This window comes from Pelophylax lessonae (assembly GCF_965119305.1).
Source record: "Pelophylax lessonae genome assembly, chromosome: 4".
Classification (NCBI taxonomy): domain Eukaryota; kingdom Metazoa; phylum Chordata; class Amphibia; order Anura; family Ranidae; genus Pelophylax; species Pelophylax lessonae.
Window position 1 is genome coordinate 248,319,718 of NC_138771.1, and position 22,500 is coordinate 248,342,217.

Here is a 22,500-nt window from a genome sequence, read left to right on the forward strand (position 1 = left end):
AGAGAGAGGGAGTATACTCCCTGGGACTGCCCATAGGTGTAGTCAGACTTTTTTTCTGCCTAGTGTCCTACTCCTGTAGGGGGCAGTATAACCCAATAGTTAAGAATATCAGGAGCTGTGTCCGTCAATTACCGAAAGAGAAAACGTTTTTTTTTTTCTAAAATAAGAAACATGTTTTAGTTACCTGCTCTTTGCAATAGTATTGCACAGAGCGGCCCCGGACCTCCTCTTCTGTGGTCCCTCACTGGCACTGTCCGCTCCTCCTATGCTGTGTCTGCCCCAATAGCAAGTGGCTTGCTATGGGGGCAGACATGCAGACTCAGGTTGTGTGGCTCCGATAGGACACACACCGCAACTCGGCACACCCCCCCCCCCACTTCCTTCTCACAGAATTTGGTTGACAGCAGCACGAGCCAATGATTCCCACTACTGCCTCTGTGTCCTAGGAATAGAGAGGAGAGAGGTGAAAGAGTTACAGATGGGCACAGAGATGGATCAAGATAGCGCCCAGGTAAGTATTGGGGTGGGGGGAGTTAAGGTGGCGGCAATAATCAACTGGGACATTTTTTACTTTAATGTAGGGAATGCACTAATCCTGCCTTTAGAACCACTTTAATTGCCGACTTAAAGAACAATTATCTGGACACTGGAATAAAAGCAAAAGGGGACAGCAGTTACGTTATCCAATCAGATTTAAGTTGCCTTTTTTCAGACTTGACCCGGAAGAACCAAGGGCAAGGTCACACCCTATTTCTTTCTACTTTTTTTTATTAAATTGGCACAACGTCAGCTACTTGTCGAGTTTCTACAGGCAAACACTCATTAAGCTTGAAAGACAAAAATCTGTCTCTGCTTAATGTGGTATAAATGATCTACCTATTAACATTACACTATAATTATATAAATTTTACATATAAATTGCTATGTTACAAAACAGACAGTAAAACAAGACAGCCACTTACAGGTATTTGAGTCTCAGCACAGGAAACGATGGTGCTTTAAGTTCAGTAATAAGATTATTACTCAAATCTAAGGTTTCCAGCGACTGGTAGGGTTCCAGATGCTCTGGTAAAATTACATGAATCTTATTGTTTGTTCTGGGATAGAAATAAAAAAACAAAAAACAAATGCAATATAAATCATACAGCTGTATGCCAAGCAAAGCAGAAATTTAACAATGCACAATTTTCAACTAAGAGAAGCATTACATAAAAAAGGTATAAAACTGGATGAAAGAAACGTCTGTTCCAAAATATGACACACACAAAACTTTAATGATACAGGTGTAGCTTCTTGAAAAATAATGTGGAAACGCAGCAAAGCACAATACTGGTTTATTAACAAATTAATTACGGACAAGGTGTTAAAGCCATAAATTACTGCAGTGAAACTTTCCCTTGTAGCATTGCTTGTTACAGCAGGGGCCAGCAATTTCCTGAACTGCACACCCTCTCAATTGCTGCCTAAAAGTGTTCACTTATAATCCAGCCTGCTTCACAGTGACGCCTTTGTACACTCGATTTTTTTTTTTTTCTTTTAAAAAACACAAGACAGATATTTCTTATGGCTGTAGGCATAATGGATTCTGTATCACAAAACATTGAAATGATTTAACATGCCAATGTTATCATAATTCTAGTTTTAACCAGAAAAAAGCATTCTCATCAGCACGTTTTGTATATTCACATTATGATGCTGGAGGCATATTTATGCTGTAAAGATCTAAAACAGCCAATCATTCAAAAGACGTTGAGGATTTAAACCAAATCCAAATAACTTTGCATAGTGTACAGCATAATGCCAGTAAAGGATTCACTAAACATGAGAATCCAAGGCGTTTAGTGGTCTGCCAACTTAGTTTGACCTAATAATATTGTTTGCATTTTTGAGAAAGTAAAAAGCTGCATTAAAAAAAAAAAAGAAAAAAATCCCACCTGCTTAATAAACACCAACTGGTCAACTTTTTATTTTTTCCATACTTTAGTAACTTTGTTGAATACTAAATGCCTACTGTGCACATGACAATTTTGAGGAAATATCAACTAGTTATTCAAATTGTAAAAACAAGCTAACCAATTAAATTCAACTTAGTTTGACCAAAAACATTTGCAGAAAAATAAGGCTGACATTCCCTATAATAAAAGTGGAATAAAACCCTAACTAGAACTATTCCTAAAAATAGTTAGGAGTACCATGTCTAACCAGAAAAAAACGAAGATCCTTCTACGTTCCCATTTTCAATCCATCCTGGTCACATTATCCTGCAGCTCTTTGCAAGGAGTGCCCGACAGCTGGGAATTCTGGAAGCGGTTATGTCACCCATAGGCTCTCATGGCCCAGCCATTGTCGGAGCTCCCTCCTCTTCACTGCAGTAGCCTCTCATGGATACAGAGAAGCCAGAGCTGCGGGATGGAGTGACTGGACTGGATTAAAAAGAGGTAAGTACACACATCTTTTAATGCAGGTTAGGCCGCACAGGTGGGACAACGGGGGCAAGGAAACATTAAGAATAGTACAAGTTAGGGTTTTATTCCACTTTAAGCAATCATTTATTGGCCAGTTTCCGATTTTGGGTAGTCAAGTGGATGGCTTAGATTAAAGCCTGCCAATAAGCTTTTTCTTGCCCCCTGATCTCTAGTTCAATCACCCTTCTACCATGCAACCGTATATATCTAGACTATGGCTATGCAAGTCAAACATGCAACAAAAGTAAAGTCAATTTCCGGAGCTTGATTAAGCAAATTCCCTGAACTAATCTTTTAACTTCACCATGTCACAACTAGGTAGGCCTAAAAAGGACCCCCCCATTCTGAAACAAAGAATCTGACTGTATCAGCAGACCCAGCTGCACTACTAGACTTTGGTTAGCCCCTGTGACAAAAATATGCAGTGCGAACGGTTGTCTACGTTCTCATAGGTCTGCACATCTCGGGGCCTACAACACTATAGCAAATTGTAGCAATATCAGTCCTGCTGATCGTGGGTGCAATGCTTTAGAGCCGGTTCACATACAGGCGACCCGACTTGCCGGGGCGACCTGTGAAGTTGCGGTGCACAGCGCGCACCGCGACCTCAGAGCGACATGCACAAACTTCATATCATTGAAGTCAATGCAGGTCGCTCCAGGTCACCCCAAAGTAGTACAGGACCCTTTTTCTAAGTCGGAGCGACTTGTGTCGCTCCTATTAGAACCAGAGATGTATAGTAACTAAGTAGAACTACTTAAGTACTGTACTTAAGTACCGAAACGCGGTATCTGTACTTTCCTAGAGTAGAATTTTTTTCTCCTACTTCTACTTTTACTTCACTACATTTTTTCGATGATTTCAATACTTCTACTCAAGTATTTTTTTTTTGTGCTGCATAGTTACTCGTTACTTTTAAAAAAATTACCACTGCCAGAACAGTAGATGGCAGGTTGCATAAAGCTCAAAAAAATGTGTATAATGTCATTTTTAAATCAGCGCATACGAAAATAAAGGCTGTGTATAATAAGAGCTGCTATACCAAATCTTTCCAATAAAAAGAAAATATGAAACAAACAAATAAATGGTGCTACAGCGCTTAAAGTGCATCAAGAAACTACTAACAAACACAGGTTAATCATTTGAATAAATCATTTGAAATAATAAAAAACAATATGATGTTCAAACTTTTGACTTCTTTCTTTAATAACTACATAACACAGTACTTGTACTTCTACTTTCAGTACTTGAGTAGAATTTTTTTTTCAAAACTACTGGTACTTTTTACTTTTAGTACTTAAGTAGCAAATTTTTTGAAAAAACTACTTGCAATACTTAAGTAAAAAAAATGTTGAATACTTTAGTACTTCTACTTAAGTAACTTTTTCTGCGAGCACTTCCACTTCTACTCAAGTCACTTTTTGATTGAGCACTTGTACTTTTACTCAAGTAGAAATTTCGAGTACTTTATACAAGTCTGATTAGAACGGGTCCTGCGCTAATCTATGGCAGGCGACCCACGGCGACTTCTCAGGCGACCAAGTCGCCTGACAAGTCGCCCCAGTGTGAACCGGCTCTTACACACTGCAAGGTAAAATAAATAAATAAATGAATGCACATTTTTTTTACCTGCAATACGATGTACATTTATTAATAAAATATGAACTTGGCCTTCAAAGTTTGGCAGCCTTTGGCATCTCTAAAGTTTAATAAAAGAATCGCACTTACAAAGACAGAAGTGTTATATTCGCAGATAACGGTCCTAAATTGGGTATAGTCTTCAGATCATTTCTATTCAGTCTCCTGTTAAAAAGACAGGCAATATAGAAATATTAAGAAAAGTTACACATTTTCAAGCCTACACATAATAACTTTTCAAGCCTACACATAATAACTTAAGAACTCAAATAGAACTTACAATTCACGAAGGTTATAAAGATGATTCATTGAAGAAACTTTGATTGAGGAAAGTTTGTTGTGGCTTAAATCCCTATAAAACAGAAATTTAAAAAAATGCATCAGGGCAAAAAGAAGGACACATTTGTTTTAATGCTACTATTCCAATTCTGGAGAGGAAATGGGAGCACCTAAAGAACACTTAAATCATATGCAAGACAGTGTTCCTGTACTCATATGAAATGCAAACGATTGCCTGTTTGAATTTGTTGTAAAAATGTATATTGTACATTAGAATTTTAATACACATCATGCAACACATTATGATAACTTGCATAGTCATCTTAAAAAAAGGAGCTCTTCTCATTCAATATTACAATATACAGTTCCTAAGCAACGCCAAAATTATTAGTGGAAGCTAGGTGAGATTCTGCATTATGGCGAATTCTTAAAGCTATTGCGAATTTCTGAACACAAAAGAAGACTGCACCAACATATCATGGTGATCTAAATGAAGTACCACAAAGCAATACGCATAAATAATTATCCAACATCACCGTGTGTCGCCAATTTTTAAGTATAACATTGTGTGTTTATAATTAGCAAAGCACAAAAAGAAACAAAAACAAAAAAACAAAATTGAAGATTTATTGTTCAAGAAAAGAGACATTATACCTTTAAGTAATGGTTCCCATTACACGCTACCTTGGGGGAGATTTACTAAAATTGGTGCACTCAGAATCTTATGCAGCTGTGCATGGTAGCCAATCAGCTTCCAACTTCAGCTTGTTCAATTAAAGGAGAAGTACAACCAAAGGTTGTTTGGCTGTACTTTTTCTGTAGATCACAGGAGTGTAGGTTGTTCTGCACTTCTGTGACCTGTTTTTAGCAGACAGCGGACTGAGGCCCACTGTCTGCTGACATTGTCTGCTGACGTCACAGGGCCGGTGTTCTGTGAAAAAACCCTACCCGTGGAAATTCCCTACCCTCGTCACTTCCGGTGCACCTACGTCATGGAACAGCTGAGCAGGTTACCATTGCGCATGCTCAGCGGTCCGGAGGGTAGGGAATTTTGACGGGGTAGTGTGTTGTAACGTTACAACGCATCAGCTGTTGCCGCGGTAACATTAAAACATCTCGGCTGCAACATGAAATCATCTCCGCTCCTACCCCTGTCACTTCCCTGATCTCGGCTACTAAATGTAAAAGCGGAGGCGGGTCTATGAAAATATAAATCACAGAGCCGAGATCAGGGAAGTGACAGGGGTAGGAGCGGAGATGATTTCATGTTGCAGCCGAGATGTTTTAATGTTACCGCGGCAACAGCTGATGTGGTGTAACGTTACAACACACTACCCCGTCAAAATTCCCTACCCTCCGGACCTCTGAGCATGCGCAATGGTAACCTGCTTAGCTGTTCCATGATGTATGTGCACCGGAAGTGACAATGAAGTTGGGAGCCTCTGTATGACAAAACAGCACAGTGCTTGTGCTGTGTATTTTGGTCCCTTTTATCATTCAAAATACCTGGCTGATCCTTCCTGGTTTTGCCCTCCCTCCTTTAAATGGACTATGGTTTATCATGCCTACTGAGCCCTGACACTGGCCAGTTTACGTGCCTCTGTCATCTGCAGCTCTCCTCTGCCCTCTCCCTCCCTCCCTGCCAGCTGTGTCAGGTCCCGCCCCTCCCCTCCTAGTAAAATGACTTGGAAATGTTCAGGCAATCCCATCTTCCATAATGCTATGTGCTTTTTTTAAAAAAATGCCATTCTAAAGTCTTATTTCAGAGCGCCGCTCATGTGACTGCCTGCTGCTCTCCTCCTCTCCTTCTCCCGAGTGACGTCAAAGGGGGATGCTCAGTCCCTCCCACTGTAGCTGTCAGATCGGGAGAGGGAACGGAGGGTGGTCACATGAGTGCCGGGTGGCGCTAGAAAACGGCCTTTTTTTTTTTTTAAATTGTATTTTTTTTTTTTTTAAAGCACATACCTAGGGCACATAGCATCATGGAAGACAGGGGATTGCCTGAAAATGACCAAGTGGGGTTACAACCACTTTAAAGTTTCAAAATATTTCAAACAGATGGTGGACTATTAGCAAATCTATTGGCTACTGAAAGTTTTCATTTACCCCCAAAACAAAACCATCTTTTTTGATGCAGTTACATTATTACCAATTATAACTGGTGCCACAATATCTTTTACCCCACTAAAATCAATATATTTAAAAAAAAAAAAAAAAGACACACCTTTATAGCGAAAGCACAGTTCTCTACATGTAAAACGAGGGGTCACAATATGGCCATCCAAGTGTAAAATGTGTTCACTACTATAAGAGCCAAGACATTTGTAAAATATACTGACTATGCAAAACTTGCAAGCCTTAAATAAAAACAAAAATCATTTATGCACATGCTTTTCCCAAGTATTAGCTCTAAGGCTCCTTTTACCTGTGGGTTTTTTCAGGTGGACCCAATCAGACAATCCATTGACCTCTATGGAGCTTCCCACAACTGATTCGCTAAAAACAGATGGATGGGGATCCGTTCCCCATCCGTCTAGCATATCGAATCGGATGGCCATCAGGTGTACACGCTGGCTATAGCCGACGGCACAGATTGAGTTTGAAAAACCCAATAGGCTAGTTGTACAGAAGTCTATGAGTAGATTAACTTTTGTAAAACCAGCCTGCCCATACATGGATCAAAATTTGAGTGGCCCCTACTTACTTGTCCAAATTTCAATCCATGTAGGCCTTAAGATTATATATGGAGAAGGATGTGCTAACTCTAAAGAGGACTTTGTAGTCTCATTACTCAGAGGTTTACCCTAGGCCTAGGCCCAGGCCCACAACTGGTCACAGATGGCCAATCATCTCTTGTAGTACACAATATTTTGCTGCAAGTGCAGTCAAAGAGATCATGTTACTTTTTAAAAATACATTCATAGTTTTATTTAATAATTTTAGGAGAATCTCAATGTTTTTCCATGGATCCCCAATTTGGGTGGGTTATGATCAATAGGAATTATAGGGATATTGTTCATTCAGCCCCAAATCCAATGCATATGTTCAAACATACAAAAATCCCTTAAAAAGGACACTAAAATGTATTTTTTTTTATTTCTTTTTTACATTTATAGAAAGCTGGAAAAACTAGGACTACCTCTCTGCTCCTTTTGAAAATAGCTTGTCATGTTTGGACAGCCAATAGTTAAACCTGAAGTCTGCAGAGGCAAATTAAAAAGGAAGGTTTTGCTCCGATCACATTACATCACAGTATGGATGTTTAAAAGCAACTGGAATTTCTTATTCGCCTTGCTTCTTCCACTGTATATAGCAGCACATGCCGGCAATTAATGAAAACCAGATGAAGCTGGAGACAGTCAGGACCATGATTTGGAATTTATTAACATCTAACCCATGTATAGGCGGAAAGCTGCTGACTTCACATTTTCTAATGAATAAACATGCAAATCAGATGAGCGGCACACAACTCCTTGCTCTATACCTGAGGCTTTCCGCCTACATGGCTCCATACTATTCATGGAAATGACAAACATTTTTATTATGCATCACAAGTGTAAACTTGTCTTTTTTTTTTGTACATTTTCAGAACCTCACAGTACCATAAATAATAAAAAAAAAAATATATAATAATAATAAAAAAAATAATGGAACGACGTGAGCTCTAATTGAATAAAAACACTGGAGAGAAGAAAATCTTTACTGAATGCTGGAAAAAAAAAAAAAAAAAACCCTTGCTTATATTTGCCAAAATCCCCCTCTGTCCCAGCCCATAAAGTGAGAAAATCTGGTCTGGGGGAATTAAGGCACGCTCACAAAAAAAGCGGGACTTTGAAACGATTAAAATACTGCATGATCAACCACAGTGGAGCCAGACACTTTCACTCAAAGCTCAAGCACCTATCCATCTGGATTCCATCACCGCAGCCACAAGCATAACAACTTCCATTATGCATCAAACAGGCTCTGGTATTTTAACACTGAAAATATGTACGGCTTTACAATTTCACATTAATCAGGCATACACAAAAGAGATCACTAGAAAAGGTTTACAGCCGTGCCTAATTGGTAAGCTAAAATAAACGTTTGCCATTGACACCAAGAAAGGAAAAAAAAAAACCCTCTAAACCTCTACCACCAAAATCTTTCTTTAAAGCATAAAAAAAAAAAAGAAAAAAGAAAAAAAGAAAAGAAAAAAAAAAAAAAGGGGAGCAGATATGCTGTTCACAATGCACCTGGATCTGTAAAAGTCATTATTTAAGAGAGACGCCTACACCGGTGGTCTAGCTAGCACACATGTTTTTGTAACTTTAACTTTTACGCCATATATCTCCAAATAAACCTGCAGCTGTAACCACAATCGGACAACTATAAATGCAATTGGAATGGCTGGGCAAAAGGAAAAATAATTTTGTAGAAAAATGAGCTTGGAAAAAAAAAAAAGAAAAAAGTGCTTCAAACAGATTGGATTTTCAGATTTTGTTTTCACCTATGTGTTACTTTTAAAAGTTTAGCTATATTTAAGATGTATAAATTAAAAATTGTACCCTTTTGCACTACTTAGCAAACATTTGAAAGTGTCCATATATGGCAATCCTGAGAAAACTGAACGACATTTCTAAACTGTATAACCTGCCAAAGAATCTGCAATTCTGTTTAGCTGGCCTTGTGATCCAGGGAACCCCTGCCAGACACCACATCAAGGATCTGGACCTCCCAATGAGACTCCCCTACAGTCTAACAAAAGAACCTGGTACTGAGCCAGCCATGATTTAGAACAAGAATATCATCCCTGGGCTCGCTTTTCCTCGAAGCTTGGGCACAGATTGCAACATGCAAAGACCCAAAAGAGCTCTGCTTAGCATAGAAAACTGCCCACAACAAAAGTTGTATAGTGTGTATCCAGCTTAAAGGCCCGTACACCCGATACGAAAATTGGAAGGGAAATTTCGTCCGACGAATGATCTGTCGATTTTCGGATTGTTAGTATAGTGCTTTTGACAGCCGATTACGGATTTTCGGACGACAAAAACTGGATGTGCAGGCTATAAAATTTTTATCGTCCGTCAACGCAACGTCTGATTTTCGTTTAATTAGTACAGTTTTCTTCTGAAAAAAATCGTAAGAGCAAGACTAGGCATGCTCAGAAACAAAAGAACACATAACAAACAATCCAACACATGACATCACTTCTAAAGTTGAATTCTTTTGTACGGGAATGAAAATAACCTCTTCACTTTCCACATGAGACTAGCATGCAACAAAAAACGGTCGACAGATCGTTCGATAATCTGATCGTGTGTACGGGGCTTTAGACTGAGAGATTTCCTTTAGATTTACCTTCAACTATGTAGTGCAAGGGGCTGCCTGATTGCATACAAATTGAAAGTGTTTAGGTCTGACCTCATATTATATGCTTTTGGTAAGTCTAAAGGAAAAAAAATCTAAAGAAAATTGTATAGTGTGTATCCAGCTTTAGGCTGGCCATACATTATACAACTTTCATGTTCAATTTCCTTTAGATTTTTTAGAAGATTACAGGAGATCAAGATATATTCAGGTAGTCATGGGTTTTCTTCAGGAGATGATTGGATGCAAAGTTGTTAGCACTTTCACCTAGCAGCAAGAGGGTCGCTGGTTCAAATCCCAACCACGACACTACCTGCCTGGAGTTTGCATGTTCTCCCCGTGCCTGTGTGGGTTTCCTCCGGGTACTCCAGCTTCCTCCCACACTCCAAAGATATGCTGGTAGGTTAATTGGATCCTGTATAAAATTGGCCCTACTATATATGTATGAATGTGAGTTAGGGACCTTAGATTGTAAGCTCCTTGAGGGCAGGGACTGATGTGAATGTGCAATGTATATGTAAAGCGCTACGTAAATTGACAGCGCTATATAAGAAACTGAAATAAATAAATAAAATCAATTAATTATAGCAACAGTATAATTTGACTAGATTAGCTCTATGAATTTCAAATTGAAAAGAGCCCATTCACACTTGTGCATTGAAGGAATGCATGCGTGTTGTCACAATGCATGTCAATGCACAGTCTTTGCAGACAGTCTGCTTGCATGCAAGTAGCAGCATATACTTGCGTGCAGGCGCCTACAACCATTAAAGTCTATGGGCGGCTGTAAGCAGCATCAGAAGCTCCTGGGCACCAAAATATGCCATTTTGTTTATGCTGCTTACAGGAATGCTCCTATAAGCATAAGCCCAGTTATACGCTATAATGTGTGTTAAAGAAAGTGGTTCTAAAACCTCAAGGTTTTTTTTACCTTACTGCATTCTATGCATTAAAGCATAGAACCATGTGTGTTGCAGGAGCCCCCCCCCCCCTTTATTCTTACCTGAGTCCAATCTGATCTTGTGACGAGAAAGCGGGGGGGGGGGGCTAGGCCATGTCATCTATTGACACAGACTGGGTACATTGGGAGTGAGCACACACAGGTGCCCCCAGGAAAAGTGGCTTTCCCTGGGGGCACTCGCCAAAGAGGAGGGGCCTGGAGTGCCAGCAAGGGATCCCATAAAAAGAGGGTTGGGGCTGCTCTGTGCAAAACCACTGCACAGAGCAGGTAAGTATAACAGGTTTGTTTTTTTTATTACAATGAGAAGGTGGTTTAATAACACTTTATTTCACCCAGCGCAATGGATCCCTTTAGTGCAGGGTTCCTCAAAGCTCCAGCTGTTGCGGAACTACACATCCCATGAGGCATTGTAAAACTCTGACATTCACAGACATGACTAGGCATGATGGGAATTGTAGTTCCTGAACAGCTGGAGGGCCATAGTTTGAAGACCCTTGCTTTAGCGTAAACAAGCCCTAAATCTATAAGTTGGTAATCACTCTAAAACTTTATCAAAAGAAAAACTTAAAAAGTATAGGTTGCAATTTCTGACGACCTAGCCAAAACTTCCGTTGCCCATCACACCAATTCATTGGCTTCAATAATTTCTAAGTCACTGAACGGAACAAGTATGCTGCCAGCAAAGTCATGGCTCCTTTCTGCTCCTCCCAGGTCAGTTCTGAAGATAGAGAATTAACATGATGGTCAAATACATTTTCTCAGGGGAAGATTTGCAATGGCAGCCTAGATCAGGGCTTGACAAATTTGCTTTGAATCTGAGAGCCAGCTAAAAAGGTTGGAAGCCGGGTTCCCGGGCCCCCCCCCCTTTTTCTGGCTGTTGGGCTTTAAACTTCCCGTCCATACATCCAGGGCCATCTTAGCAGCATCATGGGAGCCTGGGCAAAGTAATGCACTGGAGCCCCTATACACCTGCCATAATTTATGCACCTACTCTCAAGAATTACAACCCACTGCTACTGAACGCAATCCATTCAAATAAAAGGGTCCATGCTGCAGCATTTACTGTAACAAATCACCTCCTCGCTGCCTGGCAATTGTCTCTGAAAAGAAATCTGTGTGTTGATTGTTTTTCAGAGGGGTGGCAGTCTTTTTTAATTAGAGGCTCAGAGAAGTAGAGGGGCATTAGTGCAATTGTCAATGGGTGAGGTTGTTTTTCCAATTTTCTCCAAGCCTCTAGTGTGCATGTACTCCAATTTGTCACCTGTCCTGCACACCTTTACATACAAACAGAAAGCGTGTGTGCATGTGTCTGGGTGTGCTCATCAGTGGGTGGAGTATAGATAAGGGCTGATGTAGCAGGCACAGCAGAGATTGGATAGATCAGGGCAAAATCTTTGGCCTCTTCAGCAAACTGCACTGTTCACCCCAAAGAGAGACATGTACTTAAATGGACACACACACTTAAATGGAGAGGGAGGGAGGGAGGAGAAGCTGACCAGCTCTCTGTCTCCTCTACCATCTGTGTGGAGGGGAACTATCAGTGCACGCTCTGGGCTGCATAAGAGGGGGACACTCTCAGAACACTACAGCCTGCAACCCTGGCAGTGAATGGGCTGACAAGCCCAGGCGCCAGGACACAATTTCTAGTCGCCATAGAGACTTGGCGCCTGGGGTTTATTGAGCCCTGGCCTAGATAACTTTAGGGGAAACATTAGCCATAGGGAAAGGGAAAACCTAAAGGACAAGTGTATAGAAAGCATTCTTTGATTGGATGGGCAGGGCGGTGGCATTGTGTAACTATGCAAAAAAAAAAAATCCATACCTGTATTAGTCTACAATACATTATAGATTAAAAAAAGAAGAAAAAAAACACGCACAACACAATACAAACAGCACTCTGCAGGTATGACATATGGTCACCTAGCTGTGCCTGCATAAATCGGGTGCTTCCCAAACTTTCCTGCAATGTCTAACCTTTAGCCAATCTGGCATGCAAAGCTTTGACACTTCCTGATATAGCCAAAGTATGCCAAACCCTTACTTCCACCTTCACATTCCTATTGCCCAGTGGGGCTGCCAATTATAGGGGTAGGCCAATAGTAATGTGGTACAGACAGGGCTTTGTGGAATAGCGCTGACACATTTGCGTAGCATAGGGCTTTGCCCATCTTATCTATCTGGGATTCAACCATAACAGAAGGTTACGTGCCTGCAGTTTTTCTCTTTCATTTATTTTACAGACAGGGACAAGGGTAGCTTGAGCGTTATCTACATGTCAAAAACAATCCGTATCCCCAGAAATATAGCCCACTGAAGTCCTATTCAATGTTTTTTTGTGAGCTTGGCCATTTGCCCCTTCTGCCGCCCTTTAATAAGATGGTCATCCTCACCAACAGGGAGGTTTTGAATTCGGAGTGCTGAGTGGAGTTGGCACACTTGACTCGTGCAGGAAAAAAAATAAATATCAACACTAGCTAAAAGCAACCTTTTTTTTTTTTTTTAATAAGCAAAGGGAGGGTTCTTTTAATTTTTTTTTTTTCTAATTTATAATAATGTTGACTACTTTCCATATACATTTCACTTTATCCACTTTTCTTCATTTACAACATTCTATTCGCACTTTTTTTTTTTTTTATTGAGCATGGGCTCTGTTTGTACAACAGCCTGACCACATGTGTCCCTCACACCCACAGAGATGTAGTCCTGTGACTCCAGGGCCAAATGTCACAGCTGTTAATTGAGTAAACACAGTGGGGTTTCTGTCTTCAACTTACAGCTTATTTACACAGATGCAATGCTCTTGAATGAATTTGAGGAATGCAAGCTTGAAAAGAACAACAGAACTGAATCTGCCCTGCAAGAGGTGTGTTTATTTGACACATATGCAAGTTTGCAGCTATGTAAACAGCAAATGTACTGGCATCGCACAACTCTGCAGAAATAAAGAAAAATGTGTCATTAACTCTAAAATCCAAAAGAAAAGGTTAGCTTTCCTTGATTTCAAAATAAATAAATAAATAATAATGGAGGCGAAAAAAAAAACCAAAAAAAAAAAAAAAAACCTATGTTCATACAAAATCCTACGCTGCCCTTATTTTGAACATGAAAATAAGCACAATATTTTTTGGAAGGAACATACACATCAACATTTAAAGATACAATCATTTCTTTTGTTAACAACATCCTAAAACCTTATACAAAATTTCTAGTTAATAATAAAATGCTACTAGGCACTACATGTCCCAGGCAAGGTGTAATAAATGTTTACTGCACACATGGAGGCTTATGCGCATATCTGAATGTAGACCATATAATTTAGGTTCCTCCAAGTGCCAGGGTTCCACTATACCAGAGATCCTCAAACTAGGACCCTCCAGCTGTTGCAGAACTACACATCCAATGAGGCATTGTAAAACTCTGACATTCACAGACATGACTAGGCATGATGGGAATTGTAGTTCCTGAACAACTGGAGGGCCATAGTTTGAAGACCCCTGCACTATACCATCATAGATAACTCTACATGTTTCGCCCACTAGTCGATTCTTCAGGAGCCTATAGTACAATAGTATTAAAATACAATTATTTACACATTTGCTCTTGGGGGTCAGAGAGGAGGCCTATGACAATTTGCAGCATTAACCCCTATGCGGGGGGGGGGGGGTGGAGGAGCATTCATAATATCATTTCTATAGAATTCTTGGGTCCCTTTATCTCAAGGATGGAGGTTATTAGGTCTCAAAATAGGGTAGCCAGTAGTCCGCCTTATCCATATCCACAAAAAGTCTACTACTTGTAGGTTCCCAGGGCCACTTGCACTCATGCAGGAGTTTCTCTAAGGAAAGAATAGGAGTTCCTGCTACAATCGTTGCTGACGTCCTGTGGAAGGGAGAAACACCAACAGTACTCCCATGGGGAATTCTGTATGGAATTGTGAGGAGATGCCCCTCTATGAATGCAAGTGGCCCTGGGTACCTACATTCAGTAAACCGATTAAACAGGCTACTTGCTACCCCATTTAAGGCCCAATAAATCCCATCTTTGACATAAAGAGACCCATGAATTCCAGAAAAATATACAATATTATGAATGGTCCCCCCCCCCCTCAGGGAATGATGCCACAAATTGTCACGGGCCTCACCTTTGATGCCGAAAGTAAGCATTATAATAATAGTATTTTTATACTAACGCACTATAGGCTCCTGAAGAAGCGATTAGGTTGCGAAATATGTAGAGCTATCCATGATGGTGTAGTGGAACTCTAGCACCTGGAGGAGCCTGAACTTTATAATCAACTTCCACATATGCGGTACACCGTGATCACACCATGGCTGCAATATGTAGTTCCTAGTAGCGTTTCATAAGTTATTATTGACTGGAAATTTTGTATAACGTTTAATGCCGTTATTAAAAATTAATGTATTTTTAGTTTTTGATTGATGTGTATGTGCCTTTAAAGTCCATATCTTTGATATTTAAAATATTGTGTTTCAATTTTGGGACATGACACGGGACTAATATGTGCCCATGGTACCGCATATATATTTATGAACACGGAAAAAAAAAAAAAAAAACGGAACAACTGTTCGGAACAAACATACCGTCGGAGCTTAATCTCAATGTAGATTTCAGGTCTAGTGACAACTGGGAGGGTACAAGTTGCCACCTACCAGGAAGTCTATACAGCCAGAACAACAAATAGGCTGATTAAGAAAAGTGAACCAATCTGAGGCTCCCAATCCAAGTCTAACTAAAGCCCCGTACACACGCGTCGAAAATTGGCAGGGAATTTTCGGCCAACGTCCGATCTGCCGATTTTTGGCTTGTTAGTATGATGCTTCCGACAACCAACTCCGACTTTTCGGCCGAAAAAAATCTGGTGTGCAGGCTATAAAATTTTTGTTGCCCGTCAACACACGGCCGATTTTCGTGCAGTCATTACAGATTTCGACAGGGAACAATCTGATGAGCAAGTCTGGGCATGCTCAGTGAAGAAAAAACACAAAGAAAACAAACCAACACATGACATCACTTCTGAAGTAGAATTTTGTTGGCCGAGAAAATTTGTGTGCAGTCTAGGCACATTCCAACCAACAAAACACATCTTTGACAAAAGTCGGACGATCGGTCGGCCGATAATCGTTGCGTGTGTACGAGGCTTAAGCCTGTAGTGCAGGGGTAGGCAAAGCTCAACTACAAGTTCCATCATACCTCTGCCTTTGGGAGTCATGTTTTCTGGCTGTTGGGAGTCTTGCAATGCTACATGGGACTTGCAGATACGCAACAGCTAGAGGGCCACACTTTAGCGACCCCTGCTGTATATTATTATTATTATTAGGATAAGATTTTAAATTCTCCATACTCCTGCTATAGAGGGCACTAGGTCAATATTAGAACAGCTTCAATTTCAAGCAATTGTGAACCTGGTACTCGCACATTAGGACTTTTAAGTCAAGAAAATCCGTAAAAAGTGGAGTCAAAGGTGGTAAGCTGTGGCTGGTCCTGTCATAATGATTGCTTCCCTCCAATCCATGGCATGGCATGGGGTCTTCTCTTTGGCCCCTAGGTGACCACTAATCATGTAATCCTTGGGTGCATGTGCAAAAGTTACATCATACTGGTATATTACAGATAATGGGAGCAGGTCAGGAGGTACAATGTACTGAGCATGCATCACAGGTAGTGTACACAAGCCCTTTTTTGGCTAAAAAGACATACAAAGCCTTTTAGAATACAGCAGAGGATAGGTAAAGTGGTGTCCCTGCAATTTGCTTGCCCTACAGGTTTTTCAAGCCTGAAAATAACTGAGAAGAGTAAACTGACCTCCTCCAGGCCAATTTTTCTTTTTCAGGGACGGTCGCACCTGTGAAACAAGCCCCCAAAGAATTTGTATAGGTACGTCAATACTAGAAACATTTGGTGTATAGCTCTATTAACATCTATTGGGGCTCACAGTGCAGAAGTATGGCCCAATTTAAGTTTATGGGTACTTACAAGAAAGATATCTACAATATAGAAGAATTGATGGGGAGCTGTCCTGGTGAGGTATGCAAAATCTAGGCAGGGTGTTTATTTATTATTTATTTATTTCAGGTTCTTGTATAGCGCTGTCAATTTATGCAGTGTTTTACATATACATTGCACATTCACATCAGTCCCTGCCCTCAAGGAGCTTACAATCTAAGGTCCCTAACTCACATACATACATACATACATACATAGTAGGGCCAATTTTTTTTATACAGGATCCAATTAACCTACCAGCATGTCTTTGGAGTGTGGGAGGAAACCCCTGCAGGCAGAGGGAGAACATGCAAACTCCAGGCAGATAGTGTCGTGGTTGGGATTCGAACCCTCTTGGTGCTAGGTGAAAGTGCTAACCACTACACCACTGTGCCACCCAATTCTGGGTTCAGTGTTCTGGGTTAGTTCATGTTAGGAGGATAGACTAGTGGATTTTGTTTACCAAAATACTTTTGCTTTCCTTGTTACCTGTGTGAAGGGTAAAACAGGGATAAAAGTTGACAGTCCTGTAATATGCGTCATCAAAAGCAGATGTCACATTCTTCTGACAGGTTTCTTTCAACTTACTACTAAAGTCTTGTTCTAGGTGGCATTCTTCCCACCAGTCTACATGGGCCTACCTAGTAAATAATTCACTGGAGCTTACATTGCTCAACATCAACATGGTTTCATATATTTTTTCAGCTGGATTAGCAGTCCATTTCTCAGATCGGGGGTTCTGTCATCCATTTCCAATAACTTGTTTTGAATCACTGTCATTTTTTGCCTTATTATAGTTATCAATTGGGGATATAATTACGAGACACCTGTTGTATTGACAACTGTCAAATTTGGGGTACCCCTCACTTAGTGGAGATAATCTACTTTCTGCTGCATCTCCAGGACGGAAAGTAATGAGAAATTTCAAAGTAAGGACAGAGACACCATATTAACCCCCCCCCCCCCCCCCCAAGAATGGTTCTAACCTTCCCCACTCTAAAATGGTTTCAGCTGAAATTCTGCTTTACAATTTTTGGTTTAAAATACATGTTCTGGTTTTAACAAAAAAAAAAATGTAACAGCCCTCCACTGACCTGAAGGCCCTTACTTACTACCTCCTGCACTGTCTATGTCCCGGCTGGTAAAAATATTACCCAGATGCCCATGCCTACAAACTTCACATAGACTTGAATGGGATGCTGTTACTGCTATACGGGCAAGTCCCATTCAGGTGTAGAATTTAAAGAGGTTGTAAACTCCCAAAACATTTTTTTTTTAAACTTGCAAGAGAAACACATAATGAGCTAGTATGCATCGCATACTAGCTCATTATGAAATACTTACCTTAGAACGAGCCCCCGCCGTGCCATCCGCTTACCTGCATGACGGGCGACATGTCCAGTCGCCCGCCTTCCGGGATCGCGGCATCCGGCCATCTGATTGGCTGGAGCTGCGGTGACCTCACTCCCGCGCACGCGCGCGGGAGCCGACGGTCACGGCACGGAGCTCTGAAGGAACGGCACGAGCGGCCGTTCCTTCAGAGCGCATGCGCCAGTGACGTCACTGGCTGCATGTAAGGTAAATATCTCCTAAACGGTACATGTTTAGGAGATATTTACAGTACCTATAGGTAAGCCTTATCATAGACTTACCTATAGGGAAAAGTGTCTGAGGAGGGTTTACTTCCTCTTTAACTTTACACGTAGGTAGATTACATAAAAAACAAGCTACACAGGGAGGCTGAATTAATACTATATGGCATTTTTAAAAGCCAAAATAGGTCCCAGACATCAAAAACAGGAAGTGAAAGAGGAACCTTCTCTTAAGTTAGGGAACCCCTGTTTGTCATCTGAACTTGTGATCCCTTTGGAAGATCCCCCCTTCATTATGGTTTAGGGACAAAATTTGGAATTTTCTTTTACTTTTATTCCCGCTGATAACAGTAAACAAGACAAATAGAGGGGGTGAATATCTCTAAGGGGGCACAGACAGCAGTAAAAACCTGACTGGCGTTTTATTTTCTCTCCACCCTATCCAAACCTAAAAAAATGGTTTGCCTTTAGTTATACTTTAATGTAATGCAATTCCAAACATAATTTCCATCCTTTATTTTGAAACTTTCAATAAAACAAAAAGTTGATGATCCTACCATAAAAAGTAGGGATGCACCGAATATTCGGCGGCCGAACATTATTCGGCCGAAAATAGAGAAAATAGCACTTTCGGTGTTCGGCCGAATAAGTCAAAAGGCCGAATAATTTTGTGCCGAACAATGTCAGCTTCCGCCCGGACCGCTCCCCTTCCTCATTGCGGCTCCCGGCTCCCTTCTCACACGCCGCCGGTGTCCTGTCCGGCCGCGAGTAGGGGGTGTGACGTCACGCGCGTGTCCCGCCCCCTGCTCCTGACTGCGGCTCCTTCACACTAGGTCCAGCGAGCGTGACACTATGTGCACGCCCCGCCCCCCTGTTCGCGGCTTTTGGCTCCGACCTGGCTGCAGTTCAGGTATGTGGAGCTGAGCACATTTGGGGGAGAATACGGTAGCTGCACAAGCATTAGTGTGCAGACTGCCATATGTTGTTGCCACTTGCCATGCTCATTACATTAGAGTGCCCTATAAAGTGCCCCTTAAAAAAAAAAAGAGAAATAATTTGCCCAACAGAGTGCTCCCTTGACATAAAATGTGGCCATCAGCGTGCCCCTTATTTTATGCTAAGGGACATGCTGATGAGCATATTTTATGTTAAGGGACACTCTGATGGGCATATTTTATGTTAAGGGGCACGCTAATGGGCATATTTTATGTTAAGAGCAACGCTGATTTAAATGTTTTGTTTTGCCCATCAGAGTGCCCCCTAACATAAAATGTGACCATCAGCGTGCCCCCTAACATAAAATGTGCCCATCAGCGTGCCCCCCAACATAAAATGTGCCCTTCAGAGTGCCCCCTAACATAAAATGTGCCCATCAGCGTGCCCCTTATTTTATGCTAAGGGACATGCTGATGAGCATATTTTATGTTAAGGGGCACTCTGATGAGCATATTTTATGTTAAGGGGCACTCTGATGGGCATATTTTATGTTAAGGGGCACGCTAATGGGCATATTTTATGTTAAGAGCAACGCTGATTTAAATGTTTTGTTTTGCCCATCAGAGTGCCCCCTAACATAAAATGTGCCCATCAGCGTGCCCCCTAACATAAAATGTGCCCATCAGAGTGCCCCCTAACATAAAATGTGCCCATCAGAGTGCCCCCTAACATAAAATGTGCCCATCAGCGTGCCCCTAACATAAAATGTGGCCATCAGCGTGCCCCCTAAAAATTGGCAAAATAAATGGAAAAAATGCGAAACACCGCGTTCGGTATTCGGCCTTCGGCATTTCATTATTATTCGGCTTCGGCCAAGAATTTCATTTCGGTGCATCCCTAATAAAAAGGTCCTTGCTCAGGCATTTCCTATTATGGGGTGGCAATGCTCTGTACCCGACTTCTACCGGTTTTCCTGCATGGTCACCCTGTTAACATGGGCTTCTAATGGAAACTACAAATGGTGATTTCAACATCAATTACACAGATATGGTGTACTTTTATCACAATCAAGAAATCCACCCTGAGATACCGGAGATTTACCATGCAGCCTTTATTGGAGTGCATGTATGTACTTAGAAAGTGACTGCTAAAAGGGCTGTAGGAGATCAGCAGTACCTGAAAATGTAATCAACAGGTGGAAAGAGCAATATATATATATATATATATGTGCGTGTGTGGTGTGTGTAATAAAATATATATATATATACATACACACACACATACACATACATACACACACACACACACACACACGTCTGTTTTGTTTTTTGTTTTTGTTTTTTTCGTTTTTTTTTAAACAGAACATTTTTGAAATGTCACTATAGCTCACACCACTGCATTCAGTTCCATTAATATAGCCCTTGTTCACAATGGAGTGATTTGTCATGCAAACTGACAGGTCAAATCGCATGACAAGTCACAGCTTATTGCCGGCAATGGCACCGTTCCAATCAGTACAACGCTGACTTTGCGGCATCGCACCAACTTGCAAAAGTAGTTTCTGCACTACTTCTGCCCATTTCGGGTTGCGACTTCAATAGACATTTGTGCATGATTCCGCACAGATGTTTAAGTAGCACCTGAAATTGCGCTGACCTGCTACTTTGAAATCGTGCTACTTCAAGTGAAGTAGCACGATTTCAAAGTAACATCAATGTGAACCAGGGCTTAAAGGGTAACGCCACCTTCATGGGGAGGGAATAGCAAATAAAATATAGCATATACAATTGCTACACAAGTCATATTGTAATTGAATGTTATTTTTAGAAAATGGCCATTCCATTTTAATCTGAACAGAAGTAATTTTCTGTCAAATGTAATGCAATATGGCAACGTGGAAGTATTCTGTACACAGATTGTGTACAGAACGCCCCCATTCCCCCAGGGTTATGCAATTTCCAGCATGCACGATTGGATTAAGAATTTTCTTAGAAATAAGTCAGAATTTGGGCATCCCCTGCAACAAAAATTTTTAGTGTCATACTCCAAAAAGGAAATCACATCTAAAGATGCAGACCCTGTCACTTTCCTTATTAGAACCCTGCAAGTGCAGCAGCTGATTGATAAATTAATCACTCCCATTAGATTCACTTGGACAGATACAAACAGCTATGTTTTCAGAACAACAAAAAGGTACGAATCTGCAACAAAGTTGAAAGTTTAGTTCCCTGCAATGTACACAGATCAGCTGAGGGAAGGGGGGGGGGGGGTGCTGGGTTGTTTTTTCCCAACAAAAGTGGTGTTGCTTTTTTAAATGGACTGCAATGGCCAGCACCATGGTCAAGCCTAGAAGTACTGAACATTCTTAGCTCTATGAAGATTCTCTGCATTAACGCTGGTCATAAGCCAGTAGATTTTCAAATGAAGATTCATATGAACATTTGTACAAAAATTCTTAGTACATTCGATCGCTTGAAAAATGTTGTTTGAAAGCACTTAAAAATTGTATTTGCTTTTAAAGTTTGATTTTGGAGTTAATGTAACCTACAGAGCGAAAAAAAACTTCAGGTTAGAAATGAGTTTAAGAAAAAAAAAAAAAAAAAAAGATTTTCTCACCATCATGGTCAAAAATAAACGTGGTTTTGACCACAGTAACGATTAGAAAAACTGAAACAATGTTCTGAAAAGGAAAACTTTAAATCAAGGTCTACTGGTCTAATGCCAGCTTTAAGCACACACCCCATACAATGGAGAAGCAGGAAGTGACTTCAAAGGAAAGGCTGGCATCCTCCAATAAAAATAAATACCTTTTAAGAAAAAAAAAAAAAAAAAACGCACACAACGAAACACATGAAAAACAGGATAAAATGCATATGTGGACCACACACTTAATGCAAGGATTGTGGTGTGAACTAGACTTCAATGCAACGCTTTTTTTTTTTAACCTGCTCAAAAAAAAAAAAAAAAAGTGTAAAATCATAAAAACGCAAAGAACATCAAAAGACATAAAAAGTTTTAAAACTACCCAGAACTTGCTGGCTTTGTAACCTCAGTATGTAAAAGTTTGCACAGCTGAAACATGTATCACTCCTAATAGAAATGAAAGTATTTTAGTGTCACTATGTCACTTTACAATTGAAGTCTCTCTAGGGGTTATCCCTCCTCCTCCTTCCTGGACACTTCTGTATAGTCACTTGTGAGAGACACAGCAGGAGTTGATGTGTGTAAATTGCATTCCCTACATTCAAATTAACATATTACACATGAATGCCGTCAG

The 22,500-nt window shown here is 40.7% G+C and overlaps 1 protein-coding gene across 1 annotated transcript in view; it reads right to left on the bottom strand.

The window, feature by feature from the left end:
* Positions 1 to 22,500, bottom strand: part of LRIG3 (leucine rich repeats and immunoglobulin like domains 3) — a 46,644-nt gene that overhangs the window by 18,172 nt on the left and 5,972 nt on the right. Inside the window, exons 2-4 of the mRNA XM_082256833.1 lie at positions 4,384 to 4,455; positions 4,194 to 4,268; positions 963 to 1,097 (exon numbers count right to left, since the gene is read on the bottom strand). Coding sequence (XP_082112959.1) covers positions 963 to 1,097; positions 4,194 to 4,268; positions 4,384 to 4,455 — 282 coding nt within the window. The remainder of the gene's footprint in view (positions 1 to 962; positions 1,098 to 4,193; positions 4,269 to 4,383; positions 4,456 to 22,500) is intronic.